The sequence below is a fragment of the Aythya marila genome (genome assembly GCF_965140915.1).
Source record: "Aythya marila genome assembly, chromosome: 1".
Lineage (NCBI taxonomy): Eukaryota > Metazoa > Chordata > Aves > Anseriformes > Anatidae > Aythya > Aythya marila.
The window spans coordinates 156,224,449-156,239,535 of NC_139042.1; the positions used below are offsets into that span (position 1 = coordinate 156,224,449).

Below are 15,087 nucleotides of genomic sequence, written 5' to 3' on the forward strand. Positions count from 1 at the left end.
GGTTTGATATTTGGGGAATGTTTCTTTTCATCCTTTTTGTAATAGGCAGTTATTCTTTTTTCATTACTTTTGCATTTTTTTGTCAGTTTTTGACCTGTCTTTTTTAAGTTCTCCTGTATTTTTCTACCCAGCCTATGTTCCACCATTTTATGCTGTAGAATTTTTTTGCAGATACAGTTTGCACACATTAGGTTCGTACAGAATCATTGTGTGTGTTCCAGTTACATGTATCTGCTGCTTTTAATCTGTAAGAGTGACTCCCATATATGTTTGATCAATGCTTTGTGGTTTTGTTTTGTTTTAAAGAAAAAAAGTAAAGAAAAAATATGGTTTATTTCTTTATAGTGTAAGCTTAGTGTAAGTACACTAAACAGTGTAGCTAGAGCAGAACTGGGTACTGCTACACAATTTCTCTCAGTGTACTAGATTAAATATTTTTCTTCTTTAGGTAACAATTATGACATAGTTCCTTGCCATGCTTCAGATCACTTATCAGAGTTGGCTGCTGAATATAAAGAAGATCTCGAAAAAAATAAAGAAAGGGTATTCTCTGTTTAATTTAATTAATATTTATAGTGAACAAAGTTCTATTCTGTAATTTAGATAATTTAAGCTTGGTTAGTTGGCCTCCTGAAGAGACATAGATGTGTTCAGTTTTATTCCTATTAGACTAACCATATGGTATTGAGTTTGTGTATGTTATTCTTCAGAATTGGGACTCAATTGTAATACACCGTATCTATAAGATTTAAAATTTGGAATCAATTGTCTTTATCAGTGCTTGAAATGCTGAGCATAAAAATCAACAAAATTAAAACAAACAAACAACTAAATAATCCTTTGCTATTGATTCCCAGAATATTATCTTAATAGTATTAGAATAGTTTTAAACTTCTCTAACCTTATTATTTTTATGATGACTGAAGGATGTGTTACTGTTAATCTTGTACCTAATATATCTCGTTATTTCATAGGAAATGTTAACATAATAAAACCTGTAACTTTCAAGGACAAATCAAGAGTTATGAACCTCATATTTTAATGGGATTAAAGTGAATACCTTGCTGAAGTTTGTAGAAAAACACAAACGTGTGTTTAATTTAATCACTTTTAATTTGTCACCTCTTTTATAATGTGAGCACTTTTTGTGAAGAAGAATTATTATTCTCAGAGGAACATTGTTTAAAAAAGCAAGATTGCTGTTGTGGTTTTTTTTCTAATTACTATAACTTCAGCTATATTACAAATATTAATGTATATCCCAAGCATGTGATGAACAGATAAGCAGGAATAAATAAATAAGCAGGAATAGATTACTTCTTGCAAATAAAAAATAAATAAATGGAAAAAAAAAATACAGCAAACCTTGTTTCAAATAGACAACTTAAAAATTTAGTAAGTAACTAGTTCTTTGGCTATGTCTAGAACAGCATTGATGCATAAATGTAGTGCTTACTTCCACAGAAAGTAAAACAAAAAACAAATGCAAAACACATATTTTTCCAGTTCAAAATGCAAAATACATTTTAAAAAATAATAATATTTATATATAAATAATTCTGCACAAAATACTGTGATTTTGGGGAATTGCTCTAGTATTTCTTACTCTGGAAAACAATTTTTGACTGATGTGCTTGCATTACTCAGTTTTTAAGGATGCTATTCATCAGTAAGTTTGATATTATTATACTTGTCATATGATGGGAAGATTATTCTTGTTCTGGAGGATTTTTATAATATTCTGTTTTAAATTTCATTGCTTGTTTCTTAATGATAATATTAAACCCTATTAGGTATTTTTTAAAATTGAAAATGAAGATTTGCAGATTGCTATAACACCTAGGTATAACAGTCAGTCCACCAATGAAGAAGTGGTCACTGATGACCATTTTGTTGCAGGTAAGCAAATGCATTATTTGTTTGTGTTGATCTTTATCACTATTTTCTGCTTTTCTGTTTTCACAAGTATCATAATATTCTTTGTAAAGAATTTAATGTTACAATATGCAACAGACTTCAGGGATTGGATGTACATGACATATGCTTGTGCTTTTATCTAATTTAAGGATCACAATACAATCTTTCTTTTCAATGTCTTGATAGAAACCTGTTTCAAAAATACTACCCCAGAATGATTGAAATAATTATTAAAAAATAAAATAAAATACAAGTGGTAGCTGGATTGGAGGCACTAAGCATGTTGTGCTTTGGCTGAAACTTGTTTTATTTTTATAGTCACATTGGAATGTTTCCCTTCACCATGGCCATTGTATATTTTGGGGTAGAGTGGATCAGTTATAAAAAAAAAAAAAAAACAAAACCTTCTGATACCCACAGAAGGCATTTATCCTGAAGCCAATGTGTAATCCTGATATATGCATTGGTGGAATAGGCATGATTGTGGTAGAATCTGAGGTTGCAATAGTAAATGTACATCATTATTATACATCATGACATCACTAATAGAAAAGACTTGTAGTTCCGATTTCCATGGGGGTATACATTGCTGGCTAAATCAGCACAAGATCGTTTTTGTAGTATTTTCTTGTTAATGCATAAGTACCATTTATTCTTCTCCAATGCATAAGTACTATTTATTCTCCTCTTGAATTATTAAATTAAATTAAATGTTTGCTTGGCTGATTACAAATTTGTAGCTGATGTTGAAATGGGCATAAGCGTTACTTACCCTGAAATAGAAGAAAAATGTAGACAAGAATTTGAGCAGTGGGAGAAAAGACAAAGTGAGCTTGAAGATGAGAAGAGGAAAAAGTGGAAAGCTGAGAGGGAAGCACAGGAAAAAGAGAATGAAGAAGAACATGCCAGAAGGGTGCAGCGTCTGGAGGAATTTGAGGCTGAAAGAATGGAGTTAGAGCTTCTGCACAAGGTAATTAATGATACTTAAGCCAATATGTTGTTGCTGCCTAGATTAATTGAATTCAAGATTTAATGCAAAAAAAGAGAGTATTGTCACAAAGTCTATGACCATCCTAAACTATCTGCTTGTGTTCTTGTGATACCAAAGGAAGGTATAAGATGTAAGTACCATCATCTGTTGGGATTCCTTTTTTTTTTTTTTTTTTTCTTTTCTGTTTTCTTTGATAAACAGTGAATTGATTTACTATTTTAAATAGTAAATTATTCTTTAGGCTTTGCCTGTACTGAATTTTTACTATATGATACCAGCAAAAGTACTGGAAATGTGCTAAATTACTCACAAACAGTGGTTGCAGTGCCTTATTGGAAAATACTTTTGACCTCTAACCCTTATTTCATGTTTAGATGAAAAATCATTCAATTTAGCTCAAGTTGTTCTTCATCTGGGTACAAGTTCCTATACTCCTTTTTCTTGTCTATGTCTGGAAGGCTGAGTCAGGCTTCATCCACTGAGTTCCATCAAAACAAAATATGACTCCCATTTTGACTTGTTTATCTCTTTGGTCGGTTTAGGTCAGCGGCCCTGGTGATGTCCCCTCCCCACTTCTTGCCCACCTCCAGCCTACTGGCTTTGGTGGGGGGGATAAGGGTGTGGGGGGGTGGGGTGGAGGGAGGGTTTAGAAGAAGTCTTGTTGCTGTGCCAGCACTGCTCAGCAATAGACAAAACATTAGTGTGATATCAGGGCAGAGTACAGCATTGTATGGGTCACTACAGGGAAAGTTAACTTCCTGCCAGCCAGACCCAGTACATTCACTGAACAAAATTCCTGTTTGAAAGATTGTAGGATTATCAGTAACATACCATCACAGAGTGATTTTTCATGCTACTTTCAGAACTTCTGTTTCTGTTCTGTTGCTGTAATGTACCTGTTCTTTGAATGTTTGTTTCATTACCATGGTTTTCATTTTCAATAATAGGGCAAAATTTGAAGTAGTACAATATAGAGGAGGGTGGCAGTTGTTTGGGCCAAATACCAAGACGCTAACTCTCTGATGTTACGCATCTTTCAGTACATGACCAACTCTGCTATTATTGATCAGAGTGTTAGGTTTATTTTGAGACTCACACACCTAAGTTTCTCATCTGAATTCAGACATTCACTGAAGTGGATGATTGTAAAGTCAAGTTATGGGAGTTTGAAGAGAGGATGTCTTGTACAATAGGTTTTATACAGCGTTTATTTTAATTGATTTATTGTACAGAAACAACAAACTGTGATGGAAGATGAGTTACAGAAGGAAAAGAAAGCTTGGAGAGACAAAATGATGCAACATGAGGTAAGGTTGTACAATGAGATTTTGTCAAATACTGTGAAGCTACTGTCATATTTGAGAATGAATGTTATTCTGTAACAGTTAATAAACCAGATGCTGTTTATTAATAGTAAAAGTATGCTAATACATGTCTTATTTCAAAAGTGTTTGAAGTCCTTCCCAGTTGTTGTTTTGTCATAGGAACTGATCATGAAGCTACAGTTGCAAATGGAAGAGGAGAAAAAGGCCTCTGAAGAGCAGAATGAAAAAGAAAGAAAACGCCTGGCAGAACAAAGGAATACAGCGGCTGTAAAAATCCAAGCTAGATTCAGAACACTTTTAGTCCATAAAAAATATGGTCCTATTTTAAAAGAGTGGAAAGATAAAATACAAAAGGCGAAGAAAGCACAAGAAGAAATTGAGAGAGAAGTTAAGGTAAAAGAGGAAAAAATGAAAAGGCAAATGGAAGAAAGGAGTCAAAAAAAAGAAGAGGAAAAAAGAAGACGAGGAGAACTAGAAAGAGAGAAATATTTGGAACAGGTAAGGAGGCGTGAGGAATATGAGAAAAAGAAAGCAAGCCTGAGACTTGAAAGAGACAAACAGCTGCAAATAAGAAGAGAAGAACAGAGAAGATCAAGAGAAAAAATAGCAAAAGCTATGATGACTGAAACTGGAGAAGACAACAAAGAAAGCATAAAAGAGGAACAGACAGAAAATAGGAAAGTAATAATAGAAGAGAAAAAGGAACTAAAAAAGCAAATAGAGGAACAAAAAGAAAAACAGACTGAACTGATGGATGAAACAAATAATTGGATGATTCCTACAGAAGGAAAACTGACACCAACAAATATGCTGAGCTCTGAGAAGAAGGAAGACTCTTCTCAAGTAAATAATGAAAACCTTTATATGAATTCAGTAATAGGCATAGAAGAAAATTACTCACAAACTGGGGAACTTGATAAAGCTTCAAGTATGAACACTTTGAAGCATGAATCTGTTAATTTTGAAGCTACTGACATGGTAGGAAATACACGCAGCAATTCATCAAATACCCAGTCAAATGCTGGTAATAGAGGAGTCAAAGATAAATTTTATCAGTCTGGAACAACAAAGAAATCTCTGTTTCTAGTGGAAGATGCTAATAAGGAAGTCAGGGAGATCTGGGACAGAATTCAAGAGGTCACTGATCATTCCAATAAACTAATTCTGCCTGATGATATTGAAAAAAAGAGAATAAATTGGATGAACACATGTAAATCATGGTCTAAAATATATGAGGAAAACAAAAGAAAGAAATCAAATATTAAAAAACGACCAAGGAAAACTTCAGTTAGCAAGATGCCTCCATTAAGTATACAGAAGATAATGCATAGTGGCCCTTGGAGTACTCTGCAGCAGGTAACTATACAGATTTAGAATGAAATGGGAAGTTAAACTTTCACTACATTTTGGTATTTTTAGGTTTTGTGTGTGTCGTTGTTTGTTTTGTTTGTTTTGTTTTGGTTTGTTTGTTTTTTTACAGCAGAATGCTGTTTTGGAAGAATAGAAAATTACTGTTGGGTAGGATGTAGTGGGAGTTGTTCCTCTGCACAAATGCAAGATAAGGGAAATGAGAATGATGTTTGAATTCCTGTGAGCATAGTGGAGCACACTGGTGTGTCTTCAGATGACTGACAGCATCTTAAGACTGTAAATGGCAGGAGCTTCCAGCTCCTATCTTCAGCTAAACTAAAGTGGTTTTGCCATTGTATAAGGCTCTGTGTTTCATCTCTTGCTTGTTTATCTTCAGAGTTTTGAGAAGACTATAGCCTCTTCCAGAAGCAAGACATTGCTGATCAGCTTATAGATGGTGTTTTGCTGTAAAGAACACCTGTTGCTTTCCAGCACTGAGTATCCCTGTATGCTTGCTTTGTGCTCTCCTCTTCACATCCAGTCTGAGATGACATACCGGACTACACACTCTTTCTAACTGAACTATTTTCATCTGTTCTTGCACACTCTCTCTTTATGTATGGTAGCGTGATGTGAAGCAATTCATACTATTATTTTTTTTCTTAGTTTCCATCCATTCAAATTCAATATCTTTAGTAGAACATCAGTTTTATTTATCTTAGTGTGGATATTAAAATCAAATCAAACATTGTTTTTATAATATATTTTCCTATTTAACAGATCAGACCCATCTGTATGAAAGAGTTAACATATTTGTTGTTTGCATTTTCTAAAGTTCTAGTAAAAAGTAGTTTTTGTCTCTCTTTTTAAAGACATATGACATTGTATAATGATATGTTCCATATAGCAACAATTAATCTTATTTATCATCAAATACATGTAGGTCACAGAACTAACACTTGAAGATTTGCCTGCTTGTAGCCTCTCAACGTTGTCTGAGTGTTCAAATCTTCAAGTTTTGACTCTGAGACGCTGTGGTCTAGTTGCACTGGAAGGACTAAGTAGCTGCAAAGACTTGAAGTATATCAACGTGGAGGTATCAGGCATAATTGATTCTTTATCATAACTGGAGTGAAAACTGTTGATTTTACTGCTCAGGTGGTTATGCAATTGCATCCAAATGAATATGGAATCATAGAAACATACAATCATCTACATTGTAAAAGACCTTCAAAATCGCCAAGTCCAAGCATCAGTCTGATCATTTCTACCTCGAAAAGGTCAAAGTCTGTGGTTTGGTCCTGTTGCAGCAAATAAAAGCTGTAAAAGCCTTTAGTGCTTTAAAAGCATAGGAGTATCAACAACTGTTCCCAAAAGTGAACAATTACAGCAGCAGATTTGTGTTTTATATAGCAATATGTGTTACTAAAACAACATCCCACAAAAGAGCCAAAGTATACTAAGAAAAGTGCATGATAGTATCAGTCTAGAATTAGTATGGCTTGGTGATCTATCCTCATTATCTCATTCTGTCTGATTAATTAATGGATAGGTGCTGTTCACCATAGCACAGCTTAGGGAGGAGTACGTAGGAGAGAATCCTTTGCTATACACACCATGGATATTAGTGAAAATTACACAGATGCTCAAGGAATGAAATGACATATTACTAGAGGCATAATCTCTGGGTACTTTTTACTGTACATTGTCTTATCAAGGCATTGTAAATTTAACTTCTAATAACTAAGGAAAACACTTTGATATATGACGTACCTTGGCTCTGGAACTTTATGATTTATATGGAACAATTCTTTTTAAAATTTTTCTTGTCTTTTAACACCAATTCATAAGAAAGTTAGTTATTATTAACTTACTTATCTGTTATCTATAATAGTCTTGAATGTTTCTACTTGCCCAGCCACTACTGTTCTTTCCACTATGTTTTTGTTTATTCATCTATCTATTTAAATAATATAATCCTGAGAAGAGAGCTGATAATAAATGTAATTAAAAGCAGTGTTGTCTGTCCAGTGATTAGAGCTGGGCAACAGGGTAGGTTGAAATACTTGTGTCCTTTTCCCAATTTGCTTATCTATTCAGAATGTAAAATTTGAGATCTCTTAATTTGGGATACCTCAAAACATAAAATACTAATATGAGAACATAATATGCATGTCTAAACTTTCAGTCTTTCTAATTCGGTATTTATAAGCAAAAAAAAATCTAGATAAAATATCTAGATAAAATATTGCCTCTTCCAAAACTGTTTTTTGTTTGTTTGTTTGTTTTTAATGTTATACTTTAAATAATAAACAGAATTACCTCCCTGAGCATTTTCAGAGCCAGAATACAGTGCAAAATATATCTTTGTTCAATCCCAGTAGAACACAAAATAAACACATTATTGTTTTAATGGAAAAAAATAGAAATGTTCTTGCACCTAGCCAGAAGTTTGGGATAAAAATAAACACTGGTGATAATCTACCATATTTTTACACTTTAATTCTATTGCTTCACTTCAGATACTCTTATTTTGCTTTGTTTCAGGAAAACAGCATTGAGATGGTTGACTGTGAAAATCTAGAAAATCTCTGTATTCTAATTCTGAATAAGAACCATATTTCATCAGTTTGTGGCTTAGATGGCTGCATAAATCTCCAAAATCTTGAACTTTCCTACAATAGAATCACTCGAATTGGTAAGAAAATTAATGAAAAATTATTCCAATTTGTATAGGAGAATATTTGTGCTGTTTATATTCAGGATTGTGCTTCCTTTGGATTCAGGGCCAGCCAGGTGCTAAGCCCAAGGAGAATGATGAAATGGATCAGAAAACTCCTGCATTTTAAATCACACTCAAATTCACATTTATTTGTAGTATGGCTTAGCTACTGCCATGCATTCCACCCCCCAGATCCAATAAGTATGGTCAAAAAAAAAAAAAGAAAAAAAGAAAAAATATGAGAAATAAATGGTCAAAAGCTGAGAAAAGAATTGGTTTAGCATACAGTCATGCAAATCTTATAGCCATAGCAAGTATGCCAACACTTGCTATATTTACAGATGCAGTTAGTTATATTTTTTAGGCTCAACAGATGGCAGGCAACAGGTATACCATTTATCTGCAGTCAACCAGGTAGAATTCACATAACTGTAGACACCTCAACAGATGCATCAGTACATAAAAACTTTGGACTAGGAGTTACCTGTTGGTCATACAGGAATTTTTCATATAGTGAACAGCTATTTACCTCTCTACCTGTTTTATTCCCTCTCTGCCTGTGAGGTGCCTTTTGGTAGATATTGTGGGTCAGCTTCTGGCAAACCATAAATACTGTATGGTGAGCCTTTTGTCAAGTAGATTTGGTATAAATGTAACGAGGATCCAGAACCTTTTCAACTGACAAAAGGTCAGGAAACTGCAGTGCAGTGAGAATAACTGAGATCCTTGCTGTACCTCAGTGGAGAAGTTACTTTTATTGTTATTTGAGAATCATATACATAGGGAAGGCCATTAGGGGTCCCTCAAAAGCAACATTAACAGTTGGGAAAAGCTAGTAGTAAATTACTAGATCATTACTTGAAAGGGAGCTCTCAAGAAAGAAAGTAGTAAATTTTCTCCAGGAAGATAGAGCAGCAGATAGAATGGAACAAGATTTAGCAGCCTCCCTATTGCTATAGGGACTTGGGTTTTAGTACATGATATACTGTGGAATTTGTAAAAGCCAACAAAATACAGATCACTATCATTTGAGGATTATAATATTAACAGAAGTAAATCTTCAGAGATTCATTAATTGAAATAAAATTGTATTTTCTTATGATGAAGAAAAAAATGCATGTGATGAAACAAACAATTTTGTATGAATTGCAAAATGTTTTGGGAAGACTAAAAAGGTGAATTTCTAGTTGTATTTTTGGTCTGTGCAGAGTTTGAAGATATTATTTGGAAAGAAGTCTGAGCTGGAAGTGGAAGGGAGATAAATAGACTGTAATTTTTGATTTCTTTTGTCCTGATTTAGACTGTTAATTCTCTTTAAATTATGTGTAGTAGAGAGCTACCTGGACAGTGGGAAAACAACATAAAACAGTTTTTAAGCTAATGAATTAAACACATTCACATGAAATATTTTAATAAAGTGGTTTCCATTGCATTAAAAACCCACAAACATAAAACACAAAACTGGATCAGTGTGAAGATGAATAGTGCAATTCAGTGATAAATGGCAATGGTATAGGAAAGAGAAATAGGAAATTTAGGGGAAGAAAAAGCCAACCCATACAAACAGTCTGGAAATTTAGCAGGTTTTATATTGATATTTTGAATATTTTTTGCTAATCTGTGAAACATTAAAAACACGTGTAACATTAATACTCTTGAAGAATTTATATTATTTGTGAATAAGGGTGCTGGAATATCAATGCTTGCTACAAAAGCATATCAATATTCCAACAGGGAAAGATGAAACAAAGTGAATATAAATATTGGCTTTGTATCCTTGTGGCCAACAATGCTGGGTAAGATTCTTTCAGATGTACCACACTCGATAGAAATGTCTGCAAGATTAATTATTATTAGTAATAATAATTAATAATTAGTAGTATTGGTGGATGAATTTAGGACTGTGGCATCTGTGTGGAATGTAGTATCTTCCTGTGGAAGTCTTGTAAAAATACTTTTGTACTTTCTGTTTTATGCAATGTGGTGCTATTTGAACTAAGTTTCTAATGATTTTGAGTGGCTAAATAAATGTTTACAAAAATCAGCTTGGAATCTGCCTTTCACAGTTGCAATGGTGTACAGTGTTGTCTGTTCATTCAGCTTCCACAAAGGGCTTGTGCTGTTTGTTTGTTTGTGTTTTTTGTTTATTTGGTTTTTTTTGAGTGTGATTTTGTTTCCCCTAAAAAAAAAATATATTTTTTTTTGTAATACTTGTGATTTATTAACTTATTGTTGGAAACATCAAGCACATTCTGATTTTTTTTTTGATTTTTTTTTTGTCCTCATTTAAAATATAGCATCAGTAGAGGGAAAAATGAGAGTTGCCAGAAAACCCTTAACATAACAGTTAAAGTATAAGAAATATGTCTGTTATGATTTTCCACTTAAGGTTGCATGCTCACAAACTTAAGTGGAAAAATCGTATCAGCAATATACTTAATTTCAGTGCATTCCTATTTGGAAGATGGATGCTTTGTGTAAAAATTTTCTTACACAAAAACTAGCATTTTGACTTTAATTATAGAATATGCTTTCTCAGGATGTCTGTAGTATGTAGGCTAAAATCCTAGTAGTGCTAAAAATAGCAATGAGTAGCTCTTAAATACTCTTAAATGCCACTTTGGAATTATTATTTTTAAGAAAGCACATTGTTGTCGCACCTAGAATTTACTTCAGAACTGCTTTCACAGAATCACAGAATTGAAGGGATTGGAAGGGACCTCGAGAGATCAATAGCTAATAGACAGGAGCTGTGCATAGCAATTTGTAACCACTGTGTGCAGCCACTGTATGTAGCCTGGGCATGTCTGTTTAGAATTACTTCTAGTCTAATTAAACAAGACAGGAGATGTAAAAAAAAGGTGCTTAGTGCAGTATGCAGAATATGAAATTTCCAGATCCTCTATTAACTCTGACTCTTCTTACTCTGTGTGTAGTTTGTCCTCGGTCCCACTCCATGGCAATTCAGTGCATTTAAAGTTACCAGTACTCCTATGCTGTTAACTTAGTAGTGGAAACGTAAAGACTGCTGTTCTGAGGAAGTCTTGGAAGCTGTTAATACTGTCTGAAAGGAAATTGTTTTGAGACCACTAGATGGTGCTAGTTCCCTTTTTGTTTTTATCCAAGGGAAAAAAAAAAAAAAAAAAAAAAAAAAAAAGTGGACAAGAAAATACGAACACGATCTTACAATCAGGATAGTATGTCGTGTATGTTTGAAATTCTTTCAGAATAATTAAAGATTTGTATATTTATTTCCTGAAGCACGGTTTTGAAGTTAGAATATATAACATTTGTTTTAGGAATAGGATGTTATCTCTTTAATATCCAATGCTTTTTCAGGTGAATATGTTATTCAAACTATGTGCCATGGGCAGGGATGTCTCCTACTAGATCAGTTGCTCAGGGCCTAGTCCAACTTGGAACACTACCAGGGGTGGGGCATCCACAGATTCTCTGGGCAACCTGTTCCAGTGCCTCACCACTCTAAGAGTGAAGAATTTCCTCAGTGGCAATGTGGTCTTTAGTTTTATAATCTAATTGATTCTCAGAGGATAATCACAAAGATGTTCACTTCTGCAAAGTTTGCCCAACTTGCTTATGGGAACTTGGGAAGCTTTTGTTTACATAAAGCTGAGATAAAGTATTACATAAAACAATCCTATGAGGAATACCTGAAAGAAGTGTAAAATCAGCAACTCCTTTTTTTTTTTTTTTTTTTTTTAAATGCGTTTTTTAAAGGCATACCCCCTCACAGAAGTTTTACTACTATACTTTACTGTATAGGAAGAAACTGCTTTGACCTGTAGCAAGTCAGACACATTGGTACTCCAAAAAGGCAGCCATCACAGAACATCTGGCATATAGTAAGACCATGGAATGAGTATGATTTTACCATTGTAAGAGAATGATTTGTGAGAAACTCTGAAATAAATATGGGTAAAAGAGCGTTTTCCTTTGCATCTTTTTGTAGGAGAGATCACACATTCTTGCTCTTTAGCTGGTAAGAGTAAGTTTGTTGTGAGTATAATGACTGTAGAAGTGTAGGTTTATACTTAAAGGTACTTCATAAAGGTTCTTCATTTCTTTGTTAAAAAAATACTTAAACAGGAGGCATTTATATTAATAATGCTGGGCTGCCCTAGGTATTAATACAATTTATTATCACCTTGCTGAGAGCTTTCTAAAAACATTTAAAAATTAATTATTTAAAATTAACTTTTAAAGAAATACTGTTTCCATTTTGGGGGGTGATCTTAAGAGAGCTGTCAGTGTTTCATAGAGCTGATGGATTCTGGATAGGTTATAAAGTCCTCAAGCACAGTAAGCATAGTTTATAATTTAAAGAATGTTCTGTTCCAACAGAAGTTCTAAAGGGGTTGTGAACTATTATTATCGCTTAGTTAATTGGATCAGAAGTTCATCACCTGTACGCACTGCATATTTGATAGTGTCAAAATAGACTATTTTTTTTAAAGTATAGGACTAATATTGTTACTATATATAATATGAATATGTTGAAACTTTAGAATTTTCTTGGTACTCGAAAACCAGACTTTTTTTTAATATATTATTATTTCAGGATGGCTTAACTCAGCTAAAACCTTTAATTTTCAGGTGGTTTGGAGTCACTGAAAAACCTTCAGCAATTAAATGTGGATCATAATCAATTAATCAACACAAAAGGTCTTTGTGAAGCACCTACTCTCATACACCTAGACTGCTCTTTTAATCATCTCACACAAATTGAAGGCATTGAGAGTTGTGGACTACTTCAAATTCTGAAGTTACAAGGCAATAACCTACAGGAGGTAAAAGCTTTGAATTAAGTGGATGTTTATTGTACATACATCTTTGTTAACAGTAGTGTTATTCAGAATGTTCAGAATGCTCTGTTTGCCTGGGGTGTTTTTGTTTGTTTGTTTGTTTGTTTGTTTTTGGTCTTGTTATGTTTTCCTTTCAGAGAGAGATTTTTTCAAAGGTAAAAATGGCTAGCAGTGGTAAAGTTTTTTCTTGTTCCTAAGTCCTTGAAAAATTGACCCTTCAATTATTATATTTCCCTCCTTGTTTTATGTGTTATTCTCTGTTTAAAGTGATGTGAAGTACTATTGTCATTAAAGATAAGTAGTAATTTAGTTTAATTTCATGAATGCTGATTCTCCAGACGTTGAAATTCTTGCTGCAACATATATAATAGAAAAGTACTTTGCTAAATGGACAAATAATAATCTTTACTGCCAAGGATTCTTTTATGCATATGGGAGCTGAAAACTATTTTCAATAATCAGCACAAATAAAGTAGTAAGATTGTGGCTCTTGACTCCCACTTTTTTTTTTAATTTATATTGACTATTCAGACTACATAGAGGACATTGAAAAATATTTAACACATAATATACATAATAAGAAGATAATACATATATCCAAAATGTGTTTTTTTACTTATATTTAATAATGATTGATGAAAAGCAGATGGTAAGCATTCCATTGTTGTTTCTCTAATTTACATTAATTTTAAATAACCTTCTCTTCTCTATTTAGCTTCCAAGGCTGGAAAATCATGTTCTGCTAAGAGAACTATATTTGGATGACAATAGCATTTGTGCTATGAAAATGCTTCCTTTGTATTGGTTGCCTCTGTTGCAGATTCTTTCACTGTCTCAAAATAGGTAATCAAGAAATCTTTTCCCTTTATGAAGTTGATACAGAGGAATTTCTAACACTTATCTAAAAAGTATAATTCTCAGTATGCTTAAAATATCACCATCTTTTCCATACTTTGAAAGTATGTCGTTGACAAGTAATAGCATTGGCCACCTTCAGCTAAGAAAATTTGAAACAGCAGTAACTATGAAAAGTAATTTTTTCTATTAGATGTTATATGAAAATAATTTTTGAGCATTGCAGCATTATTAAAACCATGGTGTTTCTTTAGCAATTGTTTCTAGAGTTTGTCTGTCAAACTTCATATTTCTCATCTAGTTTATTCAAAACAGACTTTGAAGGCTATTTTAAGTATAACTGCTAGACCTAAATACTACAAGTTTGAATGTTCATTAGGCTGTTTTTTATTTCATATACATGATATATTAATGTCCCCAAAACCAAATGTCAGTACTGCATATCTGCTTTCATTCTTAACTGTTACGGTTCAGTTTGAAGATACAGAATAATAAAGCGAGGTCAAGACAAGCAGTATAAAACCAGATCATTTGTTGAAGTACTATATAATCAGGTTTCTTTTTCATTTTATAAAATATTTTGTACATCTGTAGAATAGAATGATGGTATTTTCAGGAGTCAAAATCTTGATTTTTATTTTATTTTGCCTCCCAACCCTTTCCTACACTTACATTGAGCTAACAAAAAAAAAAAAAAAAAAAAAAAAGGTACAATCATAGTTTAATTTGTGTTGGTAGTGAAATGAATTTTGCTAGTAAATTACTGTTTTTTTCCATATTGCAATGTGTTCACTCTGAAAGGGATTTCTCACCTAAACACACAGAATATACCATTGCACACATGCTACACTGAATATACACTCTGAACTAATCATTCAGCACTTGAGTTAATGAAGAGGAGTTGTTTTAGCATGTGATTCATCTACCATTTCTAGACATTTTCTTTGAGACAAACCACACCCTACAAGTGACTGTACATCTTCACTGACTATTGACAGAGCCTGGACCATTAGCTCACATGTTGGTTTGTCTACATATGAACAGAAGAATCCCATCCTTGGTAACAGTAGTTCAGCAGAGTCAACTATATTTGTGAGCCTGTGG

General features: G+C 33.2%; 1 protein-coding gene across 1 annotated transcript in view; it reads left to right on the forward strand.

Moving 5' to 3' along the window:
• LRRIQ1 (leucine rich repeats and IQ motif containing 1) overlaps window positions 1-15,087 on the forward strand; it is a gene marked incomplete at both ends in the record, with an annotated part of 112,145 nt that overhangs the window by 2,196 nt on the left and 94,862 nt on the right. Inside the window, 9 exons of the mRNA XM_082784576.1 lie at window positions 449-543; window positions 1,794-1,899; window positions 2,658-2,887; window positions 4,141-4,215; window positions 4,393-5,589; window positions 6,527-6,679; window positions 8,131-8,281; window positions 12,920-13,113; window positions 13,844-13,971. Of these exons, the coding sequence (XP_082640702.1) occupies window positions 449-543; window positions 1,794-1,899; window positions 2,658-2,887; window positions 4,141-4,215; window positions 4,393-5,589; window positions 6,527-6,679; window positions 8,131-8,281; window positions 12,920-13,113; window positions 13,844-13,971 (2,329 nt within the window). The remainder of the gene's footprint in view (window positions 1-448; window positions 544-1,793; window positions 1,900-2,657; window positions 2,888-4,140; window positions 4,216-4,392; window positions 5,590-6,526; window positions 6,680-8,130; window positions 8,282-12,919; window positions 13,114-13,843; window positions 13,972-15,087) is intronic.